At 44.7% G+C, this 21,660-nt stretch overlaps 1 protein-coding gene across 1 annotated transcript; it reads right to left on the bottom strand.

Annotated features, from left to right (window-relative positions):
• Window positions 1-562: 562 nt before the first annotated feature.
• ISL1 (ISL LIM homeobox 1) lies at window positions 563-15,562 on the bottom strand. Its single transcript, XM_032281102.1, has 6 exons — window positions 14,992-15,562; window positions 13,950-14,139; window positions 10,890-11,149; window positions 8,543-8,829; window positions 7,037-7,204; window positions 563-4,958 (listed from the first exon to the last, which is right to left on the bottom strand). Exons 1-6 carry the CDS (start codon window positions 15,017-15,019, stop codon window positions 4,842-4,844), a joined length of 1,050 nt encoding a protein of 349 aa, XP_032136993.1. The 5' UTR covers window positions 15,020-15,562; the 3' UTR covers window positions 563-4,841.
• Window positions 15,563-21,660: the final 6,098 nt, after the last annotated feature.

A 21,660-nucleotide genomic window follows, 5' to 3' on the forward strand; every position in this document is an offset into this window, starting at 1 on the left:
AATTAGAACCAAGGAGTCTTAAGTACAGTTCCGAGAAGAGACTGGCTTCCTCAAAACACAGAAACTGGCTTCTTGGAGGCAACAGCTTAAGCACCATAAAAATTAAAGGACGTGATAGTAACAATGCTCACAGCAAACACTCAGCAGCCCTCCCTACCGCCCCTCCCCCTCCTTTGCTCCCTGTGAACCAACTTCTCTGTCTACACTTCAGAAGTCTCTGGGAGGTGTGGAGAGATCCTCCATCACGGCTTGGGACATTGTAAGCTGTGAAGTTTATGTTTGTGGCGCCTAGGCTCAAACAGCCATTCGGTGGCTCGCTCCATTATCAAGAAAACAACAATCAGAAAAGATCAGTAAACAAAATAGGCTGCCAGAGCCTTGAATTAACTACTTGCATTTTACTTTAAAAATACCAACTCACACTGTACAAGTTACTTTTTATTTTAAACAGTTATTGAGAATTCAAGATGTGGGGCCATTTCTTAAGAGAACACTTAAAATAAATACACAAAAATTGTCCCCTCCTATTTCTTCTCCCGCCCCCCAAGAGAAACATTTTGCCCTGTTGCAATGTAAGTCTTTAATTGTTGATTAGCAAAAAGGAAGTAAATATTCCCAGAGGAACAGAACTCAGGCATCATTTGGATGATAAATCTGATTTACAAAAGTTGACTAAACTGAACTTTACAAATAAGAAAATAAGTACTTTCTGCTTAGACAGTTCACTCATATTAGGAATGAGATTAGAAAGCCAAAGAGGCTGGGTGCCACGCAAACTTAGCTCTTCTGAGGGTTTGAACTGAGATTGATTTTAACCTTTTTAACTTCTTCTTCTTCTTTTTTAAAGAAAAAAGAAAAGGCTAAGTAAAGCCACATGGGATTTACAACAGTTATTTTTCACGAGATCGATCTTGTGGCTTAAAATTCAAGGTGCTAGGGAAATACAAAGTCCTTCCAAGGTAACCTGAAAGCACAATGTCTTTTTAGCTAGTATCAAAAAGATGAGATACACCAGAAAAGAGGTCAACATTATGAGTTCAACAAGTTGATCAGGGTGAATAGCAGCCAAGCATCATAAAATCATCTATTTAATCTTGAACTCCAAGAAGGTTGTCACTGGGCAAGTGGGTACACATACCCACACGGAATTGCAAATAACCAGAAACCTTGTTTCAATTGAGAATAAAAATAATGTCCAAACATGATTCTAACTTAGAAAAGAACTTTTTTGATTGTAAGAAAACCCAAGTTCATTTGATGAATGGAATAGAAGGAAAATAGGCTGAAATGGAAGATAGTATTGTGCTGAAATAATAGGGGGAAAATCCTGTCTTTAAGACTACAGATATTGATAAGAATTTTCTGATTTAAGGGGAGCATACTAGATGGTTTTAGTTGCATTACATTTTAACTTGCAGAAGCTGGAGGAAATGAGTCATAATGTCCAGAAGGAGGAATTCAGAGTAATAAGGGAGGGACGATCAAAGATAATAACCAACAGGAAGAATTTCATTATAAGAGCAGAGCTCAAAACTCAGTCTCCAGAGGTGTACAGAGAAGAGGAGTATGCAAGAAATGATTTGCAAACAAAAAGACATTTCAACTACACATTTTAGAGTACAGGCTGAGGAGTCTAGAGGGGAAAGACACATCTTCATGTAAATAATAAAAGAACTAGAATCTATTGACCCATCAATCCATTCTCAGCCATCAGGAAACAAATATCTTGAATCTAGCAAGTGAAAGCAAATCATTCATCAGCCCCTCCCTAAATTATTGTGCTTAAATTCAAGCGGTCGACTTCAGAACAGGCTGACATCTATATATGCAAAACATCACTGCCCCACACCCAAATATGCAAACATATTCTTAATCTTACAAATCAATTCGAGGAGGAAAAAGCTTCACAAAGGTGAGTGCCTCACTTAAGTCTTTCTATTGCATTCAAACCCTAAATAAAGTGTTTTCCAGCTCCAGTTCCTAACATTTTCGAGACCACCAGAGGCTATGGCTGGGGAAGGGGGTCCAGTGTTTTCCAAGTAAGGAAGGCTTAGACTCTGATTAACTTTGCAGGCAGGACACCAATATTCACGTTGAGCCTGCCACCCTTACACATGCATATTTGTTGCCATTTCTGCCGTGATGGTGAGGAAAAAGGAAAAAAGAGACCAATAGAAATAGTGAATGGGAAGCTAAAAGAGTAAAGTCTCTTGGCAAGAGATTAGAGGACGGAGACCTGAGTAAAAAGAAAGAAAAAAAGAACCTTTCCCAGAGAAGATCCGTGTGAGATAAGACGTAACTCCTGTTTTTCTCAGCAGAAGACTGCAAGCCATTATTATCCCGGCCAAATTATTACCCCTCTGTCAAGAATTAGACACAACAATCAAAGTAATCAACGGGCATGTCTAATGCACTGTAACATTTTCAATGCAAAGTTTGTTTTCTCTCTGCCCCCACGTTAGAGCCTGTAATTAACCCGTTATGTAGAACCAAGCCAAACAAAAGCGTAATTGAGGCTGGCTTCCAGACTTGCGCAGGTTTGGAGAGGGTGAAAGCGACTTGAGAGCTGAGGGGCTCGGCCCCCACCTCACTCCTATCAAACCCGAAGGGGGTACGCCACGAGACACACAGTTAGGGTAATTTAGCTTTCATATTTATTAAGAATCGTCAGGTACTGAAAACGGCATTACACTCGGGCATACAAATGAATCCAGTTTCCAGAGTGAAAGCATCATCCTGGGGTGGGGGTGAAGGGAGGAGAGGGAACAGGGTGGAGCCCCAAATCCTAACTCTACGCCAGCAAACGAAGAAGCACCGAGACTTCTGATTTCGAGCAGTGCCATTTATCTTTTCTGGGGTTCTGGCTCTCACACTTTAACTACTGCTAAATGCCAGCGGGGGAATAGTCTGTCCCAGAGAGCATGCTCCTAACTCTGATTGCCGATGGGTCCAGCAAAGCGCGCGGCTCGCTACCCCATCCCATAAAAGGCGGTTTCCCAACAGAACACATGGCGTGTTTCTCCCCATAGCCAGTCATCCTTCCCAAGATGTTTGAAATTGGACTTGGGGAAAGGATGAAGAAGAGATGGGAGAGGGGAGAAGAGGCAAGAAAATGCAAACACTGACTAGTCTGGGAAATGCAGAGCATACTCTTTCTCTAGGCCTGTTCCTTCTACACAAATAGAGCCGCATTTTTCAATCGGCTGACAGCCGCCACTGGTAAACGATGGTCATCCCTCACTGGCTAGGCAGAAAGCCTCTCTTTTACCAAGAGCTTATATATTTGACATACGTGTCATTCCAACAATCCCAAGCAGGAGACTTTGGTATAAATCACTTATTCTAAGAAAATAAAATACTGACTCTGAATCAAAAACCATTTTCAGCAAAACCCTCTTCCTATTTGGGGTGGGTGAATGGATGGGGAACCGACAGAAAGAGACTGAGGGAAGGAAAGAGAGTTGGGCAGGACAGAGAACAGCATCTCATTTTCACAAAACCAGTAGCATTATCCTAGCTGAGAGCTAAGGGCTTCCAACCAACCTTGATCCAACTATTGAAACCCAAACTTGCAAACTCGACCTTAACTACTTGCAATTACAATATCACTCCTACTGTTTGTCAGCTTATCCCAATTCACATGCAATCCGTAGTTTCAGACATTTGAATAGCTTGTTTGTAAACACAAAACAGCGACCTGGATCATTGTGTTTATTTATTTATCTATGCCAAATGTTTATTAGTGAAATAGTCCTGAAGATATAATTCTACATATGGCGCTTTGATTTCACATAATATTTAAGAAAAAAGACAAAACACATAGAATTAGACAAATAATTCAAAGATCACCGTACAACCTTTAGCTTTTTTTTTTACTTCAGCAAACAAAAAAATGTCAAATGACATGAAAAGTGGCAAGTCTTCTGATTAAATAATAGTAATTAAATAATAAATTACTTTATAATTTTTGCAATGCAAGAGCAAACAAAAAAAGTTTCCTTTTTTTTCCTTTTTATTTCCAGAAAGAGAGAAAACAGTCATGTTAACCAATAACTATACACATCTTTGGGGGAAAAGTTCTTGGACAGACACGAGTCAAACACAATCCCGAGACGCTTGTGGCAAAATAGAGGTAACCTTGTTGCAATGCGGTATAAGTTGGTTTTTAAATCTCAATTCAAAAACCTTTAAAGTCATTTCAGACTTCTTGATAGAGGATGGATCTCAAAAAAAGGGGAGAGGAGGCAAAGTAAAAAATAAACCAGCTACAGGACAGGCCAAGAGACCCAGGATTTCAAGTTACCCCTTGGTAAAGTCAACTTAAAACATCGAAAACCAGTGCAGCTCCACCTTCCTGAAAGGACTCTCAGCCAAGGAGGCCAGTCTCTCTTCCTGCTCTTTTGCTGGAGCTCCTGTTTGGCAAGGCAATGACCAATATAGAAACAGCACCATTCAGATTAGGATGGACTAGAAAATTTTCTATTTTTGTGTTTCTCTAGATGTGCAGTGAAATGAAAATGCTTTTTTTGAGATCCTTGAATGTAAATCCTCTACGTTTTAAAAACGTTTTTTTTTTTTTCAGCACTTCTAAGATCATTGAATAGCATATATTGGGTTTTGCGCTTTGTTTGCTGTTTAATTCTAGTAAAATCCCATGATTGTCTTCACAGTGTTGCTACCATATCACCTTGTCATTAAAACAGACTTCGTGCATTTCATGGAGCATTCATTTCTTGATTCAGTTTTCATTGACTGGGTCGTTAAATACTTTTGTTTTGGAGTTCAAGATTATAATTTCCCACTTTTTCCAACAGGGAAAAAAAATACAGAATGAATGTTCCTCATGCCTCAATAGGACTGGCTACCATGCTGTTAGGTGTATCTGGAAGTTGAGAGGACATTGATGCTACTTCACTGCCAGTGGAATTAGAGCCCGGTCCTCCTTCTGAAAAATTGACCTGCATAGAAGGTTGAGAAATAAAGGACACTGTAACAGTATTCATAAAAAGACGATAAACTCATCATATTGTGTAGGTGGAAATGTTTGTGTAGATATATACGTAGGTAAAGATACCCACATAGATAACTTAATTTTAACAGGCTTAGAGAAAGCCTGGAGGAGAATAACTTGAGAAGACATCCTCTCATGTTCCCATCTTCCAAAAGATCTGTTTTAACCGAAACTGAAGTCCCAACATTATGTTGCATTAAATTATTTAAGAACAAATGTGTTTCCCACCATAAAATGGCATCACAACTCTACTATGCATGCTCAAAATAAAATTATCCTGTTGGCTACAAGTTGCCCTGGGAGTAGGCGAGCTGTCAGTCTCTAGGCATCAAAGACTCTTTTCTTCAGTTGGAAAATCCGTAACAGGCTCAGATCCTTCCATGGGAGAGTGAGAGGAGGCTCCACAGAACAACGATTAACTCCTCAGCAGGCTCGTTGCTTGGGCATTCTTCCTTGTTGGTCCTGCTGCCTCTTGGCCTTTTTCTCTCTCTCTCTTTAAATCAGGCTCTTCCTTCCAAAATGAGACCCATATATTATGACATCATCCCATTCTGACTCCTTTTAACCCTAATATCTGACTCCTTCTTAAATATCTGGCTCCTTCTTTTAGCCCTAAAAGCACTGTACTGCTGTTGGAAACCTTCTCTAACCATGCCCACCCCTGCCTCTGCTTCCTCTCCACTGCTCTCATCAGACACTAAAGTTTCAGAAAGTGCAAACACTCGGCTGCCCTGAACCCTCCCCATGATACCTTCCTTCTGTGATTTAGGTTTTGCTCAAAGAACTCAACAGATTAATGACCTTAAAATAAGTTATTTTTTTTTCTAGTTCCAGAGCCCACATTTCTTTCTACAGCAAACTTTTTCAATATGAGATTAAGGCACATCTAGCCTCTGCACCCAGTTAGCATTTGCAAACACCAGCCTGGGGCCAAGCCCCTTTATAACTACTTGCCTCTGGCCAATTACCTAATGTTGACACTGAGAAAGCAAATGCCCTCCAGGTAAATATGGGTAAAGAGCTCACCTCTAACTAAAGCTTCATTTCCAAAAAAAAAAAAAAAAAAAAAAAGTTCGAACAAGGTTTCAGGATAGATCTTTACATTTTATAAAACAGGACTCTACAGGGCGGATTACTCTTTAAGAAAAAAATCATACGTATAAATACAGCTTATGACAAAGGACACATATTTATTGTTCTTATTTATCTTGACCCCTTAAGCCTTTTGTAGACAAAAGGTGAATTAATTTGCTCTTCACTGGATGTGGAAAACATCTTAATGCTACACACATTTTCACAGACTAAACACTTTACCTCTGATTGGTAGAGCTCATGTCCCTTTTGCTAAACATGGTACACAGTGTGTGACTCTGTGACACTTGAACCCATACACTTGAAAACATTTGAGCCGTCCTACATTCTGAATGAAGACGTCCCAAGCAAGGGATACAGTAACAAACGTATTTATTTGAATAAACTTTATTGATATGTTTGAAAATTGCACCCAGACATGTGCCTACTGTTTATGGAAACAACACTGATTATATATTATAGCACTGATGATGTACTATAATCACCTTGATCAGGCTTCTTATACATCCTATTCTCTAGATGCTCAGGAAGGAGTAAACTTACTAATTGCTGATTGAAATGCAAAGATGATCTCCCAAAGTCCTTGACAATTCTAAAAATCTAAGATGTATGATTCTCGAACACTGTACATCTTCCAGCACATGCTACCTAGTTAGGTATCTTGAAATTAATCCTTCAAAGGAGGTCTGATTAATGGAAAATTTAACCTATATGGTCAAATTTTGCAGCTTCATTAAAAAAAGGAAAAAAGATACACAAGAGGTTCGTTTTCCTTGCATTTGTCTCCCTTCTCTTTATTGCCCGCCTCCTTGGTTTCTCCCCAACCCTGAGGGGAAGAAGACACCCTCCCCATAGAATCTTTCAGTGTGTGACAGTTAAACCAGAATCCCCTGATGGGAATTTAGCCTCTTCCATCTGGGAGCTGACACTTACCAGTTGCTGAAAAGCAGGCTGATCTATGTCACTCTGCAAGGCGAAGTCACTCAGTACTTTCCAAGGAGGCTGGTAACTTTGTACCTCCACTGGGTTAGCCTGTAAGCCACCGTCGTGCCTCTCTGGACTGGCAGCCACCATGGGAGTTCCTGTCATCCCCTGGATATTCTGTAAATAGGTGCCCCCCCCCACACCAATCCCAAGATGTTAATGAGCAAATTCCCTGCCTCCATTGTCAGCACAGGCTAAGCAAATATACCCTGGTATTATCTTATCTATACAGTGGCCTTTATTGATTCAGTTAATCTACTGTACCTACGAATATTAGCTATAATTCAGTTTTGTTTTATTGTGTTTTGTTTTTCTGCCTCTGTGGGCTGGACTATTAGGTCTGCATGGACCTGATTAAACCAAATTCTACTATGATTTTCTTCTTCCCCCTTACCTTCACAGCTCAGCCCAATTCCTCCCATCTGCCTTCCCAGGCCATAGCTTCCCAGAACTAGAAAGCTGAGGCAAGCTGGGCTTCCCTTCAGCCTCTAGACATGGTAGTTCTCTAGGCAGTTTCAGTTAGCTGCAGATTTTTTTCCAAGCAGTTCTTCTCAAGGAGGAGCCAGCACCGCCCCCCCCCACTCCATCCCCCGAAAGCATTTAGGTCTGGCTCCTATTGTGCTATTATTATACACTAACCAACTCAGAAAGTGCCCTGGCCCAGTCTTGGCCAGCCTTGGCCCAGTTTAATGACAGCAGGTTTTATGGCATTTAAAAATAGGGCCGAAGCAGTAAAAAGGAAAAGAAAAAAATAAGAAAGAAAAGAAACTCTAGCTTAATGTCACCAGGAGGCCTGTAGAGTGGGTGCTTCCGTGGGACCATGATAACAGTGGATAGTGCTGCGAGGGGCCTGATGCTTCTGTGGAGGCCTGTGCTTCACCTGGAGCAGAGGGTGCCCTGGGCATGTGGGTCACCTTGGGGGACCTCTCTGGCCGGCCTGAAGACGCAGCGGCCGGCCTTGCTCAGAAGCGTGGTGCGCCCTGGGAACTTACAGGGTGATCTGACCACGGAACTCCTGGATCTAGGCAGGAACCAAGGTGTTATCCCTCCCTCTTATGTAAGTGAGGAACCGACGATCTGAATGTTGGCAAAACCCAGGCTAACCCTTGTTGCCGCCTGCCCTCAGAAGGCAGGACGGCGTTTCTCGGGTTCAGGGGTGCAGGCGAGGTGTTAGGGCACAAGCCCATCCACGAGGTTGGGACCAGGCTGCCGCTAGCTATTCTGTCGCAAGAAGCCTCCGAGCTGCCCCGCCCTCCCTCGGCTACCTGCCGGGACCGGGTAGCCTCTCCCCCGGGGCAGGGGTGGGGGTGGGGATGAGGGGCAGCCCTGGCCAAACTCTAGCCCAGGAGCAGGATCGAAAACCGCACACCGGTCAGACTGGGTACCAGGAACGCACCTCGCACGCCACGTCTCCTTCCCCCTCACGGTTCTCTGCCCGGCCCCAGAGCCACTTACAGTTTTGTCATTGGGCTGCTGCTGCTGGAGTTGCTTCATCATGATGCTTCGCTTCTTGTCCTTGCACCGCTTGTTTTGAAACCAGACCCGGATCACACGGGGACTGAGGCCCGTCATCTCTACTAGTTGCTCCTTCATGAGCGCATCGGGCCGCGGGTTGGCGGCGTAGCAGGTCCGCAAGGTGTGCAGCTGCTTCTCGTTCAGCACAGTCCGCACGCGGGTGGTCTTCTCCGGCTGCTTGTGGACGTGGGGTCGCAGGGCCGGCTGCCTGGCGGAGATGGGCTCCGCTGCGGAGCAAGGAGCGCCATGAGCGCTGGGGGGCCGCCCGGTAGCTCTCCGCCCGCTAGCTCGCCCGTCCGCTCAGCACCAGCCCGCTTGCTCGCTCGCACGCTTGCTCGCTCGCCCGCACATCCGATCGCCACCCACCCGCCCAGTTGCCCACTCACTCAGTCGCACGTCTGCTCGCTCTTTCCCTTGCTCGCCCGCCGGGTCACTTGCCCGCTGGCCTGCCCGCCCGCCGGCCCACCCGCCCGCTCACTTGTTCCACCGCCCGCTGGCTGGCTCGCTGGCCCGAGACACTTCAGGACAATGGCTAGTGTTTGCAGCCTCGGCACACAAAGCAGGGGGCGGCAGCGGTAGAGGCGAAGAGGGTGAAAGGGAGAATAAAATCTCCCTCTCTAATCTGCAGAGGTCAATGTTGAATAATCCCGGCCCAGAACGCAGCACCGCCCCTCCTCGTGTCAACAAAGTGTTAGCCAAGGGGAACGGGTCTCAAAGTCTGTCCGCCCCCCCACCCGTTCGCAGCAGGGGTGGCATTTTTCAGCACTGTTTTTCCTCCCTTCTCACCTTTCCTTGTACCCAGACTGGGCCCCAGTTACATTGATTACCACCCTCTCCAGGCTCAGAATTTTCTCCCAGGCCAAGGCCACAGAGTGTACCGGGGAAGGAAACGCAGAGCACTTTAGTGACAGCCATAAATACTACACCAGCAGGGACTTCTGCAAGGGGAAGGCCGAGAGCTCTGCCAGAACGCCTTGAACTTCAGTCGGAGAGGACAATCATGTCAAGGTGCTGAAGAAATTCGCTCTTTCTGCCGTATCTCCAGTCCCTGCTCTTTCTTAGTATTAAATCTAAGGTAATACATGGATGTTCCTGAGATAGACTGACCCCAAGCAATGGAAATGAAAAGTCTGTTGAGCTGCCTAGACTCCAGATAAACGGTGGCTGGGAGATGTCCCGCGCCTCCCTCCCGGTATTACAGCTTCCTCTGTGCTTCCCCACAAGCAGAGTGCAGGCTCCACTGAACAGGAGCACAACCCCTGGCTTTGCCCCGGTGCAAACTAGTCACAAATCCCCTTGAACAGAATTCTTAGACCTGCCAGAAGGCAGAGGGGTAAGGGAGAGCTAGTCTCCTCACCTTCAGTGTTTACTGGGAATTGATACTTTAAAACTGCAAAGGGGAAGTCATGACAGGAAGTCAGGTTTGGAAACACTGTCCACTTTCTAACCCACGGCTTTGGTCCTAGCAAACCCTGCTGTGTTTCCACTCCTCTTCCTTGGGAAAGGGTCCTCTTATCTATATGATACAAATCCTGCACCTTCTGCAACCCCCTAGGGTCAGGCCAACACCTATGGGGTCAATTTCGAGCTACAACTGCAGGCCTGGAGATGAAATTCTCATCAAATCACATAGTATGAATGGTTTAAAGAAGCAGGCTCCTTTTAAAAGGCAATTACTGCAGATTAGCTTGCTGATGGTTTTAAATTACAGCTCTGTGCAATGGCCAGTAGTTTTTAAAACTGTATCTTTTCAGTCCTGTTATCTCACAAAAAGATAAAAAAATTTAAAAAATTTTTGAGTGTTTAGCAACTTACAAGAAAAAAGGATTTGGGAGGGGAAATGACTTCAGGCCACCTAAGCTTCCTTCATTGGGTTAAAGGATGAAGCTCCAGGGACCCGGGGCTCCGCCCCTTTAATTAGGCAGCAAAGGAATACCTGGCTGGGAGCTGAAGCCCGTTTTCAGTAAGCCAAGATTTGGAGGGCAAAGCGAACTGGAAGTGATGTTTGGGCGTGTGTATACACGTGTACACAAGTGGTGTACATTTATGTGTACCCTTATAGAGACACACAGACGTGTAGGTGTGTTCGGAGAATCAAGGGAGATAGTGAGTACATTGACTCTTGCTGCAAAGGAGCAGAACACAGCGCAAATTGCGTACAGAACACTTCATTTAACTTCAAGCCACCACTATGACCACCCCTATAGCTAACCAGGGTTGTTGTGGCCGCCGGCACATCGGCTGGTTTAACCTGGCGCCTACCTACCCGGGCCGGGCAGAGGAGTACCTGCCATTTGCAGAGGCCGCGCCGGGTGCAGGGGACTGAGCGGGTCGCCAGCCCCCAGGCTGGCCCTCTCCACCACATCGTGGTCGGCTCGGCAGAAGAGACCGTCCTCCCGAAGCGCAAATTCGTCCCCAGGGATGAGCTGGCGGCTGCAGGCCACACAGCGGAAACACTCGATGTGATACACCTTGGAGCGGGCACGCATCACGAAGTCGTTCTTGCTGAAGCCGATGCTGCACTTGGCGCATTTGATCCCATACAACCTGTGCGGGGGAGGGGCGGGGGAGGCGGCCCAGAGCGGGAGAGAAGCACAGGAAGAGGGGGTCACTTCAGGCGATCACTTCCCTGACCCAAGATCCCGGGCAAGACGCTCCGAGAAAACAGCATTTCCAAACAGAAGCTGGGAACAGAAGGACAGAAATGAAACCCCGCTCTCTTCCTCCCTGCCTCTCTGCCTTCCCCCAGCTCTCTTCCCCCACCACGTCCTCCCTCCTCCCTTTCTTTTACTCCCGTTTCCTTCCCGATGAACCTCTGTGTCTCAGTCGATAACTCTTAGTTCAGAACACCTAGCTTGTACCACAGAAAATGTATTGATGGATTCCAAATTCGGGCTGCTGCCCTAGCAATCAGTCCCAGTGTTATCTTGCAGATTTTGGCAGGCAGGAATCCAGAAAGACTCTGGTGGCCACTGACACCTACACTTTCACTTCTCTATCCCCCAATTTCTGCTTCTAGAAATGTCTAAAACTGCAACAAAAAGTCCTTCTTCCAAGAAAAAAGGAGGTAAGGGAATGGGATTGCCACCCCACTCGATTTGCAAACACTCACAAATAAGCAGAATAACAAAAGGAAACTTCTGAGGGTTTCCACATTTCCCTTTTGTACAAGTACTTTCCAGTCTTTCTCCAACTAAAGATTTTCTTCAGGCAGCAATGTGAACAGAAAATTTCCTCTCCATTCTTCCTTGTATTATTATTTTTAAAAAAATCTGCATCTCTTTCCTCAGTCTTTTTCAAGTTGCTGAATCATCTACCTCTATTCCAATTTGCTTGAAAACCCAGACCAGCCTGAAAAATGCAAAGACCCACTTCTAAGGTCTTTCTCACTGCTGGCCTTTCCTTACCAAGGGACAGTCTTTACAGATTCCATCCAGGCTGCACTGCCCTGGCCCCTTCTCCATCTTTCAGGAATAACAGAAGCTAGGGCATTCCTACAAACAGAAATAACGCAAGAGAGAGGAAAAGATCCACATAATGGGAGGACGCATCCTGCTTCCCCAAGGAGAGATGTGGAAATCTAACTGTTCAGTCTGTTCTGCTTTTACGACTACAAGATTTTACACACACATGCACACACAAGCACACACACACACACACACACACACAGAGAGAGAGAGAGAGAAAGAGAGAGAGAGAGAGAGAAACAGAGAGAGTTGAGAGAGAGTGGAGAGAAAGTAAAAATGATTAGGTCCTGAATTAGGCACATGCAAGCCTGTATGCAATTGAGCAAAAATACTATTTCCATAGAAGTAAAGATACTCCTGAAGCGGGCTCTCCTTCTCAAGAACCTTGCATTTACACACCAAGCTAGTAAACAATGAAAATGCTCATTTATCAGAGGTTAGAAGGTGGATTCAAAAGTTTTTCCTCCCTCCGCCTACTCAATGTGAGATCTTCCATTTCATAGGGTGAAGGCTTGACTTTGCTAGTGACCAAACAATTTAGAAAATCCCTCCCCCTTCCTGTACCCCCACTTCCCTTACTTCCTTTCACTCCCTCCCCAAAGTATTAACCTCCCCCCACCAGGTTAATTTTATCTACCAAGATTATATCCTCAGTGTCATGATTTTTTAAAAACAGGAAAAAAAAAATGCTGGATACTAAGTGAGCAGGAGAAATCTGTGACTGTATATTAAATCTTTATTAAACTTTAATAAAAGTTCTCAAGCCCCAGAAACCAGGGGCCTTACAAAAGCTAATTAACTACTTGTTAATAGCCATTGGACATTTTTAACGTGACATTTTGCTTTTATTTAACATAATAAGCATGGTGATATCTCTTCTGTTTGTTAATAAAATGAATACAATTTTCTTTAGAGACTACTCGCTTTCTAAGGCAGAAAACAAAATTTCTGATATATACACATAAGTCAGAGGAAACTTCAGTTTAATAAAGCCTGATGCAGAATAAATTGGAGGAGGAAAAAAAAAACCCTCCAAAACAACAAAACCAAACTCAGAAAGTTCCTATGTGGTTTCAGTCTTATCAATATGGACAATTCACTCATTTTATCAGTTACCAGATTTTAATGTGAGAAAGGAAGCTGTTCAATTATCTAAATATACCAATTGTTCGTAGACAGATGATGGGCAATTTGATCTGCTGTGTCTAATTCATCAGCTCAGATAAGATAAGAAAGAAAAGACAGATGTCACCAAAGGGTTAATATTTAAAAAGATTAAGTTTCCGGTGTTTTTTGCAAGGAATACGTAGGTTGGTTTTAAAGTTTTCTCAGAAGTTTTTACCCAAGAAATAAAAGGAGCAATACCTGTACTTGCTCTTTCAAAGTACATCTCTAAACATGCTTCAGTCAGACTTTTATTTCACCTACATTGATGCCACCCAAGGATTTGTAAGTTACTAGTTTTAAAAAGACTAAAACAAATAAACAGAACACTGCGCTATACAATAAAAATCGACCGTATTGTAAAGTTAAAAACCCAAACTTCTCCACCTTTTTAAAAATTTGTTTTGCAAGGGGAAGGGTGAGAGAGGAAAATAAATTGTGCTTCAAAAATTCCAAGAGTAATTAAACAAGCTTCAATACCCCAGAATTATGAATACCACTGCTCAGGGTTTTTGTTTTTCTCAACTAAAAAAAAAAAAAAAATGAAATGAACAGCATAGCTTGATTTTTGTAACACACTTACAGGGTAACTCTGGCTTGCTAGACTCCACTGAGGCAAACTTCACAAAAAGACAAAGCCACACCAAATAATACATAAGGAGTTGGGAGAGTCAGGGAAATCTCACAAAATTAAGGAAGAAGTATAAATGCCATACCTGATATAGTCTCTTTTACAGTAGGTTTTCCCATCCCTAACAAAGCATGTACAGCTCTCGTCCAAATACTGATTACACTCCGCACATTTCAAACATGCCGCATGCCATTCCAAATCCGGAGAAACCCTCAGAATATACTGATCGTGAATTTGATTGCCGCAACCAACACATAGGGAAATCAGACGTTTTTCTGAAATGAAAATAAATACATGATTGACTAACCGTTTACTTCCTACAGAGATAAACACACTTTTAGTGTCGTTCTCTTATAGGGCGTACTCTGGGAGGTTTCTTTTTTTTTTCTTTCCTTTTTTTTTTTTTTTTTTTTTAAGAGTATTGCACTTTGGGATGGTAATTGAAGTGTGCCATCAAAACCTTGACTCATTTTTAAAAGGAGGTGGAATATATGTAAAATGCAGATTTGAATAGTCTGCATTTGTACGCCTAGCACGCAATCAAACCCGCTCATTTTGTGTTTCCTTTTTCCCCCTCCTTTCTCTTTGCTATAATCATTGGGAAAGATTATGGATAAGTCAAGTCAAAGAAAAGGTTTTGACTAGAAGCGTTAAGTGAACGCAGGGATGTCTATATTTTCCATGAAGCACGCTCTTAAATAGCACATAGGACTGGATATTGTTAGCAAGAGCAGACATCAATACAGTTGTCACCCGTTCTCTTTTGCAAGTCTAATGCTAATTCACATCTCTGGGTATTGACTGTGCAGGCAGACCTTTGCAACATAATATAACCTTCTCAGAGAGCTCAGGATTCCCCACGAGGAAATCACCACCGCTCAGCACCAGAAAGCTAGAGTTTTAGAGGATGCACAGGCGAATTCAAACACAAGGTACGATCAGTTTCCCAAAGATTAGAACCAACAGTAAGCATGCAGGCGTGGCGGCAACAAGAAAAAGCCACCTTTTCTCTTTCTCCAGGCAATGACTCCAACTCTAAAGAGCCCTTTGCACCTGAGCCAGTGCCTGAGAGAGACCCCCGCACAGGAACAGCACACCGAGCCCCACAAGGTAAAACAGCTTCTTACTTTTTGGTGGATCTCCCATGTCTCCCATATCTGTAAGAGGGAGTAATGTCCACAGTGAAATGGTGGTTGTACAGTTGGTCAACAGCCCACAGAGAGGATGCTGGAGCTGTGGCTAAGTGGGAAATAGTGGCCCCTGGGGTTGCCAAAGCTGAAAGGGCGGCTGCCGGGCTGCGCCGCGCCCTCGCAGATTCGGGAGTCCAATTTAAGCCGGCGGAGTTGGCGGAGCGGAGGCGCTGCGGCGGCGGCGGACTCGGCGCGGCTCGGGCACCTCTCTTCCTTATCTCTTACTCAAACTTCTCTGCTCCAACTCAGCTCCATCGCCATTGGTCTGACGCTACGTGCGGGGACGTCAGGCGAGCGCCGCGCCCATTGGCTGCGGGGCGCGCGGCGCAGCTGTGCTGATTATCATATTTCAGCCTTGCCGCAGCCGTGCGCCACTGACCGCTCGGCGAGCCCGCAGGAGAGGATTAGGGATCCCGAGGCAACTTACTCCGGGCTCAGGCCGTTCACCCCCGATGCTCGGGCTGCCGGGCTGTTCTGGCTCTGGCCTCCCTTTCCTCCTCCTCCTCTTCTTCCTTCTGCCCCCTCCCGCGCTCCTTCCTGGCCGCGCCGCTTGCGCCCTCGCCTCCCGCCGCGCCGCTCCTCCGCCCTGAGCTCCTGGGGTCCCCGCAGTCCGGCTGGCCGAGTTGCGCGCGGGGCCCACTTTCTGCCGCCGGTGGCGAGTGGCTGGTGGGTAGGTCTGCCTGTTGACGAGGTCACTCCCGGGCTCTAGGAAAAGAGGGGAACTTGGAACAGGCCGCTTAGCTTGGTTTGGTCTCACGCCGGGGCGCACATCCCCGGGGCCTGGCCCGCTTTGGCTGCTCGGGAGGGTGAGTTCCCTCCAGAACTGGCTGCGCTGGATGCGCTAGGGGAAGAAGAATCGGGACTGGGATGATTAAACCCAGAGGAATTGTTCCCTGACTGCTACACCATTACTCTGTCTCCCCCGACCTCAGATATCTAAAAACGTGGGGTGGGAGGAAAGGGGCGCTTCTTGCTGTTGCGGACAGTCTGGTTGCAACGTACAGGTAAAACAAAGTTGACTCCGCGGACTGACGGGCTTTTTCGCTTTCAGACCCGCGAGGTCTGCTTTTCAGTTTAACTCTAGAATTGAAGCTCACTAACCCGAAGCCAAAGCGCGAAATGATCTTCCAGTAGTCTAAAGTTTGTCAGGTTTTTATATATTCTCCAGTTCCTCTCATTGCTGGTCTCTTGCCCTTTGTTTTTAAGCACGCTTGTGCAACAGGCTGTGGTGTTTTGATAGTTACAAGGACAAGTCTTCATGTCTCTGGAGGTTTTTTTAAAAACGCATTAATGTAAGGGCGCGAGTAGGGAGGGATTTATTACAGAACAGTGAAAGATCTATTTCACGTCACCAGGCGTTGATATCTAATAATTTTCTCTCGGAAAACTACTTGGAGAGAGAAGACTGTTGGGTGCAACTCGCCGGTAACCTTTTTCAATAATTCTTACATGTTCCCATCATCTCTGACAGTCTCCCAAAGACAAAGTCGCAGGAAGGCTACGAAGAACCGCTGCGCTTCCCCCAAAGCTTCTAAATAGCTATTTCTTATCTAATGGGACTGCCAGTTTTATCTAAAAAGGCCTACAGACACAAACCATAGAAGGCTTAATTTCGGTGTTTTGTTGTTGTGAGAAGACCCGGTGTGTTAGGAAACTCCTTTCTTTGTATCTTTTGCAAGATCTAGCCCTTGATAAGGGCTGTAAGCCCTGGCTGGCGCAGTGGCTGGGCTTGAGCGGGTAAAGCCTCTCCAAAGCGGAAAGGGAATCTAAGATGCCTGAGTTTCCCCATGACCTAGCTGAGGCTTTTTTCCCCAGGAACCCGTTTTGTTTCGTTTTGTTTTCTCAAGGAAGATTTCAAATTGGATCTCTTCCCTTCCATTTCATTATAAATTATTTTGGAGCGCGTGTATGAAAGTGAAAGTTGGATAGGATAGACCTAGGTTGATGAGTTTCCCAGTTGTGAAGGTTTTTCTTTTTCTTTTCCTTTTTTTTTTTTTTTGATTTGTTTCTAAAGTCTTCGGTATTATAGGTATGAAGCCTTTTCTCAAGCCGCTTTTGCAAAACTGATGCTGATAATCTCAACAGGAAGCAAATCTTCCCAGTATTTGGCCGTGTTTCCCATATAGATAAACATATTGACCCTAGTGAAAAAAGATACCACCACAATGCCAGAAAATAGAGTTTTACCCAGTCATATTCCACCATGCCACTTTTATAAGATAGAATTAAACACCAGAAGCTTCCAGAAGCCTGATGACTTATATTTCAGAGCCACAAAGCACCCTCACTGTCCATACTCTTTCAAACCAGCCCCCACCTTCCACACAGAGTGTAGTATTTTAACTCCCTAAACCAATAAGCTATTACAAAGAATTATTGCAGATGATAGCAAGTCCAAGTAGAAAAGCTGGCATGTAGCTTGGGTGAAACCTTCAGTAATGGGCAATTTCACCTTAATGGTAGACAACATTTTCCTCTTTTCATTCTGCACCATTTTTGTAAACAAGTGTTTTCTTAATAAGTTCCTAAACTGATAGAAGCAAGATCCGTGGAGAAGATACCCGCATTAAGAGGAGATGTTTTAGGGACCCCACCAGGTCCCTAAAATGTACCAATGACACATTTTGCATTAAAATCCAAGTTAGAATAGCAGGCTTTGTAGTTTTACTTCACCTTGAAGCTCTAAATTGATCATGGATTATTCTCATTTCCTCAGAGCTGATTGCTATCTGTGCATTTAGTACATCAAATATATCTGTAAAATTTTGTTTTTCAGAGAATATGTAAAACTGCAATTAGCAGTTTCCAGAGTACTTGATCACAGGAGCGACCTCTTGTGTTCAGAGAGGGGATCAGACCCTCTTCTCTAAAAAATTGACTCGTTTTGACCTTTGTATATTGTTAGGTCAAAAATATGTCCTTGAAAACAGCAATAGTGTGAATCCCTGGTGTGAGCTCCTGTCCTGAGAAAAAGAGGAATACGAGTTATCAGGTATAGTCCCCATCACCTCCAGGCTGCCTCAGAATATCTGACAGTGTCTTTCAATATAAAAGGGATACTGAAATTTAAGTTCCTCTGGAGTCTGTGGCATCTGCCCAGGTGCACTTGTATACACTTTCCAAAACGTGGCTGTTATACCCAACCTCCTGGTGGGCTTTAACCCTATTTAAACCTGTCTTTTTGTGTACTGTTGCTTTCTCTGCTTTAATTAAATTTAAACATTCCACATCAAACTTAATGTTAGATAGAGATTCCTGAACAAACATCATACTCTCAAGCTACATGTCAAAAATCTAAATAGGTTTTAATTGCAATTGAAAGGTAAAATTAAACATTTAGCATTTATTTATCTCCCAATAACCCCTGGCAGATATAAATGAATTTCAAGTTGGTTATTTGGGGAATCACAAACCCTAAGACAGCCATTCATTCTCATCTAACCAAGACTGGGAAGGGAAGAGGGGCTTTGAACAACTTTCCAATGTAGATATAGATTTGGGAATTTATTCCCAGGGAGATGATGCTGTATGTTTAGTTCCCATCAGAATCAGATTTGAAAGAGTAGAATAACAGTTACACTGCCAGTTTCACTGAGTAAGGTGTTCAGATGAAAAAACATATATAACTGAAGGATTTATGTTCTGTCCACAATCATATAATTAGAGGGCTAAAATGAAACAGGAACATTTTATTTACCTCTAAAAATTGATATTGAGTAGATGTATATGTATCCCCTTTCTCCTGTCAGTTTTTATCTTTTCTGTGTAGTCTCTACATGTAGAATAAGGCTATATAAACCCTCAGTATCTTTAAGCATGTCCAAGGGTCAGATAAAATTATGTGCATTTAAAGGGAGTTATGATTAAACATTTATATTCCACCGGGAAGGGGGTGTGGGTGTTTAGAACCAATTTGCCTCCCTTCCCGTTGATGGTGGTGGCTTACTGAGGAACAATTAAGAGAATCTGCTCTAATTTCAGAGAAAAAGAGGAGATACCACTGGGTATGAAATGATTTTCTCTTTCCTTCTTTAACTTAAAAAAAAAATACTAAACAATGATCAGAAAGGCAGTTGTTAGCAACAACAACAAACCTTTAGTTGTGGTTCTTATTCTGATGCCTAGGACTCCTGCTGCGATTGGGGTTTTGTTGAGTGTCAATTGCTTTATTAACTAGTTAAACAGTCTGGGTGAATTAGCAAGAATTTTCTCCGCACGCAGAGCTTCCTAGCCTTACTTAGTTCAGGTAGTTGTTTCAGACAACAGCGTTTCTGGTATTTCTTGGCAGACGAAAGCCCAGAAGGCACCGTTCTTGTGCAGTCTGTTGCTCGGTTCTCAGCCGAGATAGAATTTCATGCTCCCGGCAGCCGGGCAGCTGCGAAGCCACAAACCTCAATTCAGTCCTGAACAACGTGTGAAGGTCCGCAGCTGATTGCAGGGAGGAGTTCGGCCAACCGAGGACAGAAATTTGCATCCTCCCTTTCAAATTGTGCTTCTGAAAGTGTTTACTATGACTTATCAAAAGCGGCTGGCAGTGTCAAGTGAAACCTTTTTCTTGCTTCTCCCTGCTCCCTAGAACTCCTAAATGACCAGGAACAGACGATTTTTAACCCGAGTTCTGCTGCGTGGAGCCCAGGTTGGTGCTAGTGAGTGCAGTGTGCTGACCCAAGTGGTGCTGGCCCAAGGATGCGCTGACCCATACATTTGGCAAAGCCTCATTAAATGTATCAGGTTCTCGCGGAAGTGGTTGCAGTCTGGAGAGGTGAAACAGCTATCTCCCAAGTCCTGAGCGGTTCAGCTGAAATCTACATTCGCATTGAATCTAGCAAAACATTCACGGGTCCACCCAAGATCTTGGGAAACCTGGAACAAGTTACCTCCATCTAGTTGATCATTCTGAAAGGATGGACAGCCTTTCCCCCACTGCAGACCTGTCCAACGGGCAGCTCTGAATTTAGCTTTAGCGCCAAAGGGTTGATTTCCCCCACCCGCTGGAGGTTTACTGGGGACGAGCGGGGGAGGGGAGGCGAAGGTACCTTGGAGGAGGTCAAGTGGGGGAGGAGGAGGAGCAGCAGAAAATTACCAGCCAAGCAGGGGAGGGAGTTGGAAGCCCGGAAATCTACCAAGATGCCTCAAGTAACCTTCCTTTAAGTCTCAGAATTCAGCGCCTGAATAACAGCCTCCTAAGGTGTCCTGGAAAGGAGACCTCAGGTGGGCTGCGGAGGTGATGTCAAGAGTTACAGCTACTTTATGAATTAAACTGACGGCGAAGGCACGACAGGACAGTTTCGTGTAAGCTGAATGGTGCGTGGATGGGGGCTACTTTTAAAGGGAGGTGGGCAGTCATTGGTGGTATTTAACAGTATATTCTGCGTGTAATAGTAGTTTGAAAGCTGAAGAAAACCCCCCCAAATCCCAGTAAATGCCCAGTACGTTTGAGAGTGATTTTAAGGACAATTTTGAAGGTTGCTGTCTGTTCCGACTCCGTTTAGGTGAACTAGCGTGTGAACTCTGGCACGGGTGTGTTTAGAATTATCTACGACTTCGGATCCATGCTATTTAAACTCATCAATTCTTTGTGACTTCACGTTGAGAGAAGAATTTGCCCTGCCTCTCTATCTGCTAAATGCCGACTGAGGAGAGAAAAGGGGCCCAGGAGACGATCCCTTTCAGAAAGAACGTCACTTGATCAACTCGACTGAGTTATTAACTTGCTCTCCGAAAGGTCAACAGCGCCTTCCCTTCCCAGCTGCACGGTGCGGAGATCAATCGCTGTACCCCAGGTAGCCTCTTGTTCAGGGCTCAGGAACTCCTATCTTAAGATAATTCGGGGGCTCAGAAGCTCTGCCTATGTGTTCTTTCCAAGAACCCCACCTGTCTGCGTTCAAGCACGCTCGTCGCTAGAAATTTAGCCTAGCCTGAGTTAAGGGATGAGAGAAGCGCTAAACAAAGAGACCCCAACCGTCCCCGTCCCCGTGGGCCCCTGCCCTACCGTTTTGCAATTCCCAACCTTCTAGCTGGACAGCCTCCTAAGTCTCAGTAGTCTGAGTGAAAGGGCATTTTTTTTTTTTTTTCTATTTCATCATCCCATTGACCAAAGCAGAAAAATTGAGCCGGATCTACACCCCTTGTCCTGACTCCTGCCAGAGGAAAGAAGAAAATCATCCTGCAGGTCTCTCTCAGCTCCTGGATGGCTAGCGCAGCTCCCAGGAGCCACACTTATTTCCTTACTGTGAATCGCTTGTTACCCTCCGTTCGGGGTTCAGGACCAGGGCCCCAGTAGCCTCGGTTGCCCAAAGGGACACGAAAGAAAAGGTGAATCCAAACGCTGGCTAGAGGATAGTGATCAGAAAACCAGGGATTACTAAACAAGGGGCAGGCCTGTCCCTGCCTCATGGGAGTTGCGTAGGCTGCAAGACCCTTCAGCCTCCTAGATGCAAAAAGTGAGAAAGAAAGGGCAGCCTCAGGCAGCCTGCTCCTAAATGCAACCTTTCGGAAGACTAAACTTGCAGTCTTAGGTTGTCCTCCTTTATGTCCATGTTCCAATCCTCCGGGCTTTCCATGAAATAAACAAAATTGTGGAAATGAATGAATCAGAATATCACT

Source organism: Sapajus apella, unplaced genomic scaffold (genome assembly GCF_009761245.1).
Source record: "Sapajus apella isolate SASKATOON/1434 unplaced genomic scaffold, GSC_monkey_1.0 scaffold1, whole genome shotgun sequence".
Taxonomy (NCBI): domain Eukaryota; kingdom Metazoa; phylum Chordata; class Mammalia; order Primates; family Cebidae; genus Sapajus; species Sapajus apella.

Excerpts from the sequence above, each read along its gene's own strand:
- ISL1 (XM_032281102.1), bottom strand. The coding sequence starts at position 15,019 with ATGGGAGACATGGGAGATCCACCAAAAA. Across the intron at positions 7,205-8,542 it reads AGCAGCCCAATGACAAAACT|AATATCCAGGGGATGACAGG; the intron begins GTAAGTGGCTCT and ends ACCTATTTACAG. Across the intron at positions 4,959-7,036 it reads AGCCTGCTTTTCAGCAACTG|GTCAATTTTTCAGAAGGAGG; the intron begins GTAAGTGTCAGC and ends CCTTCTATGCAG.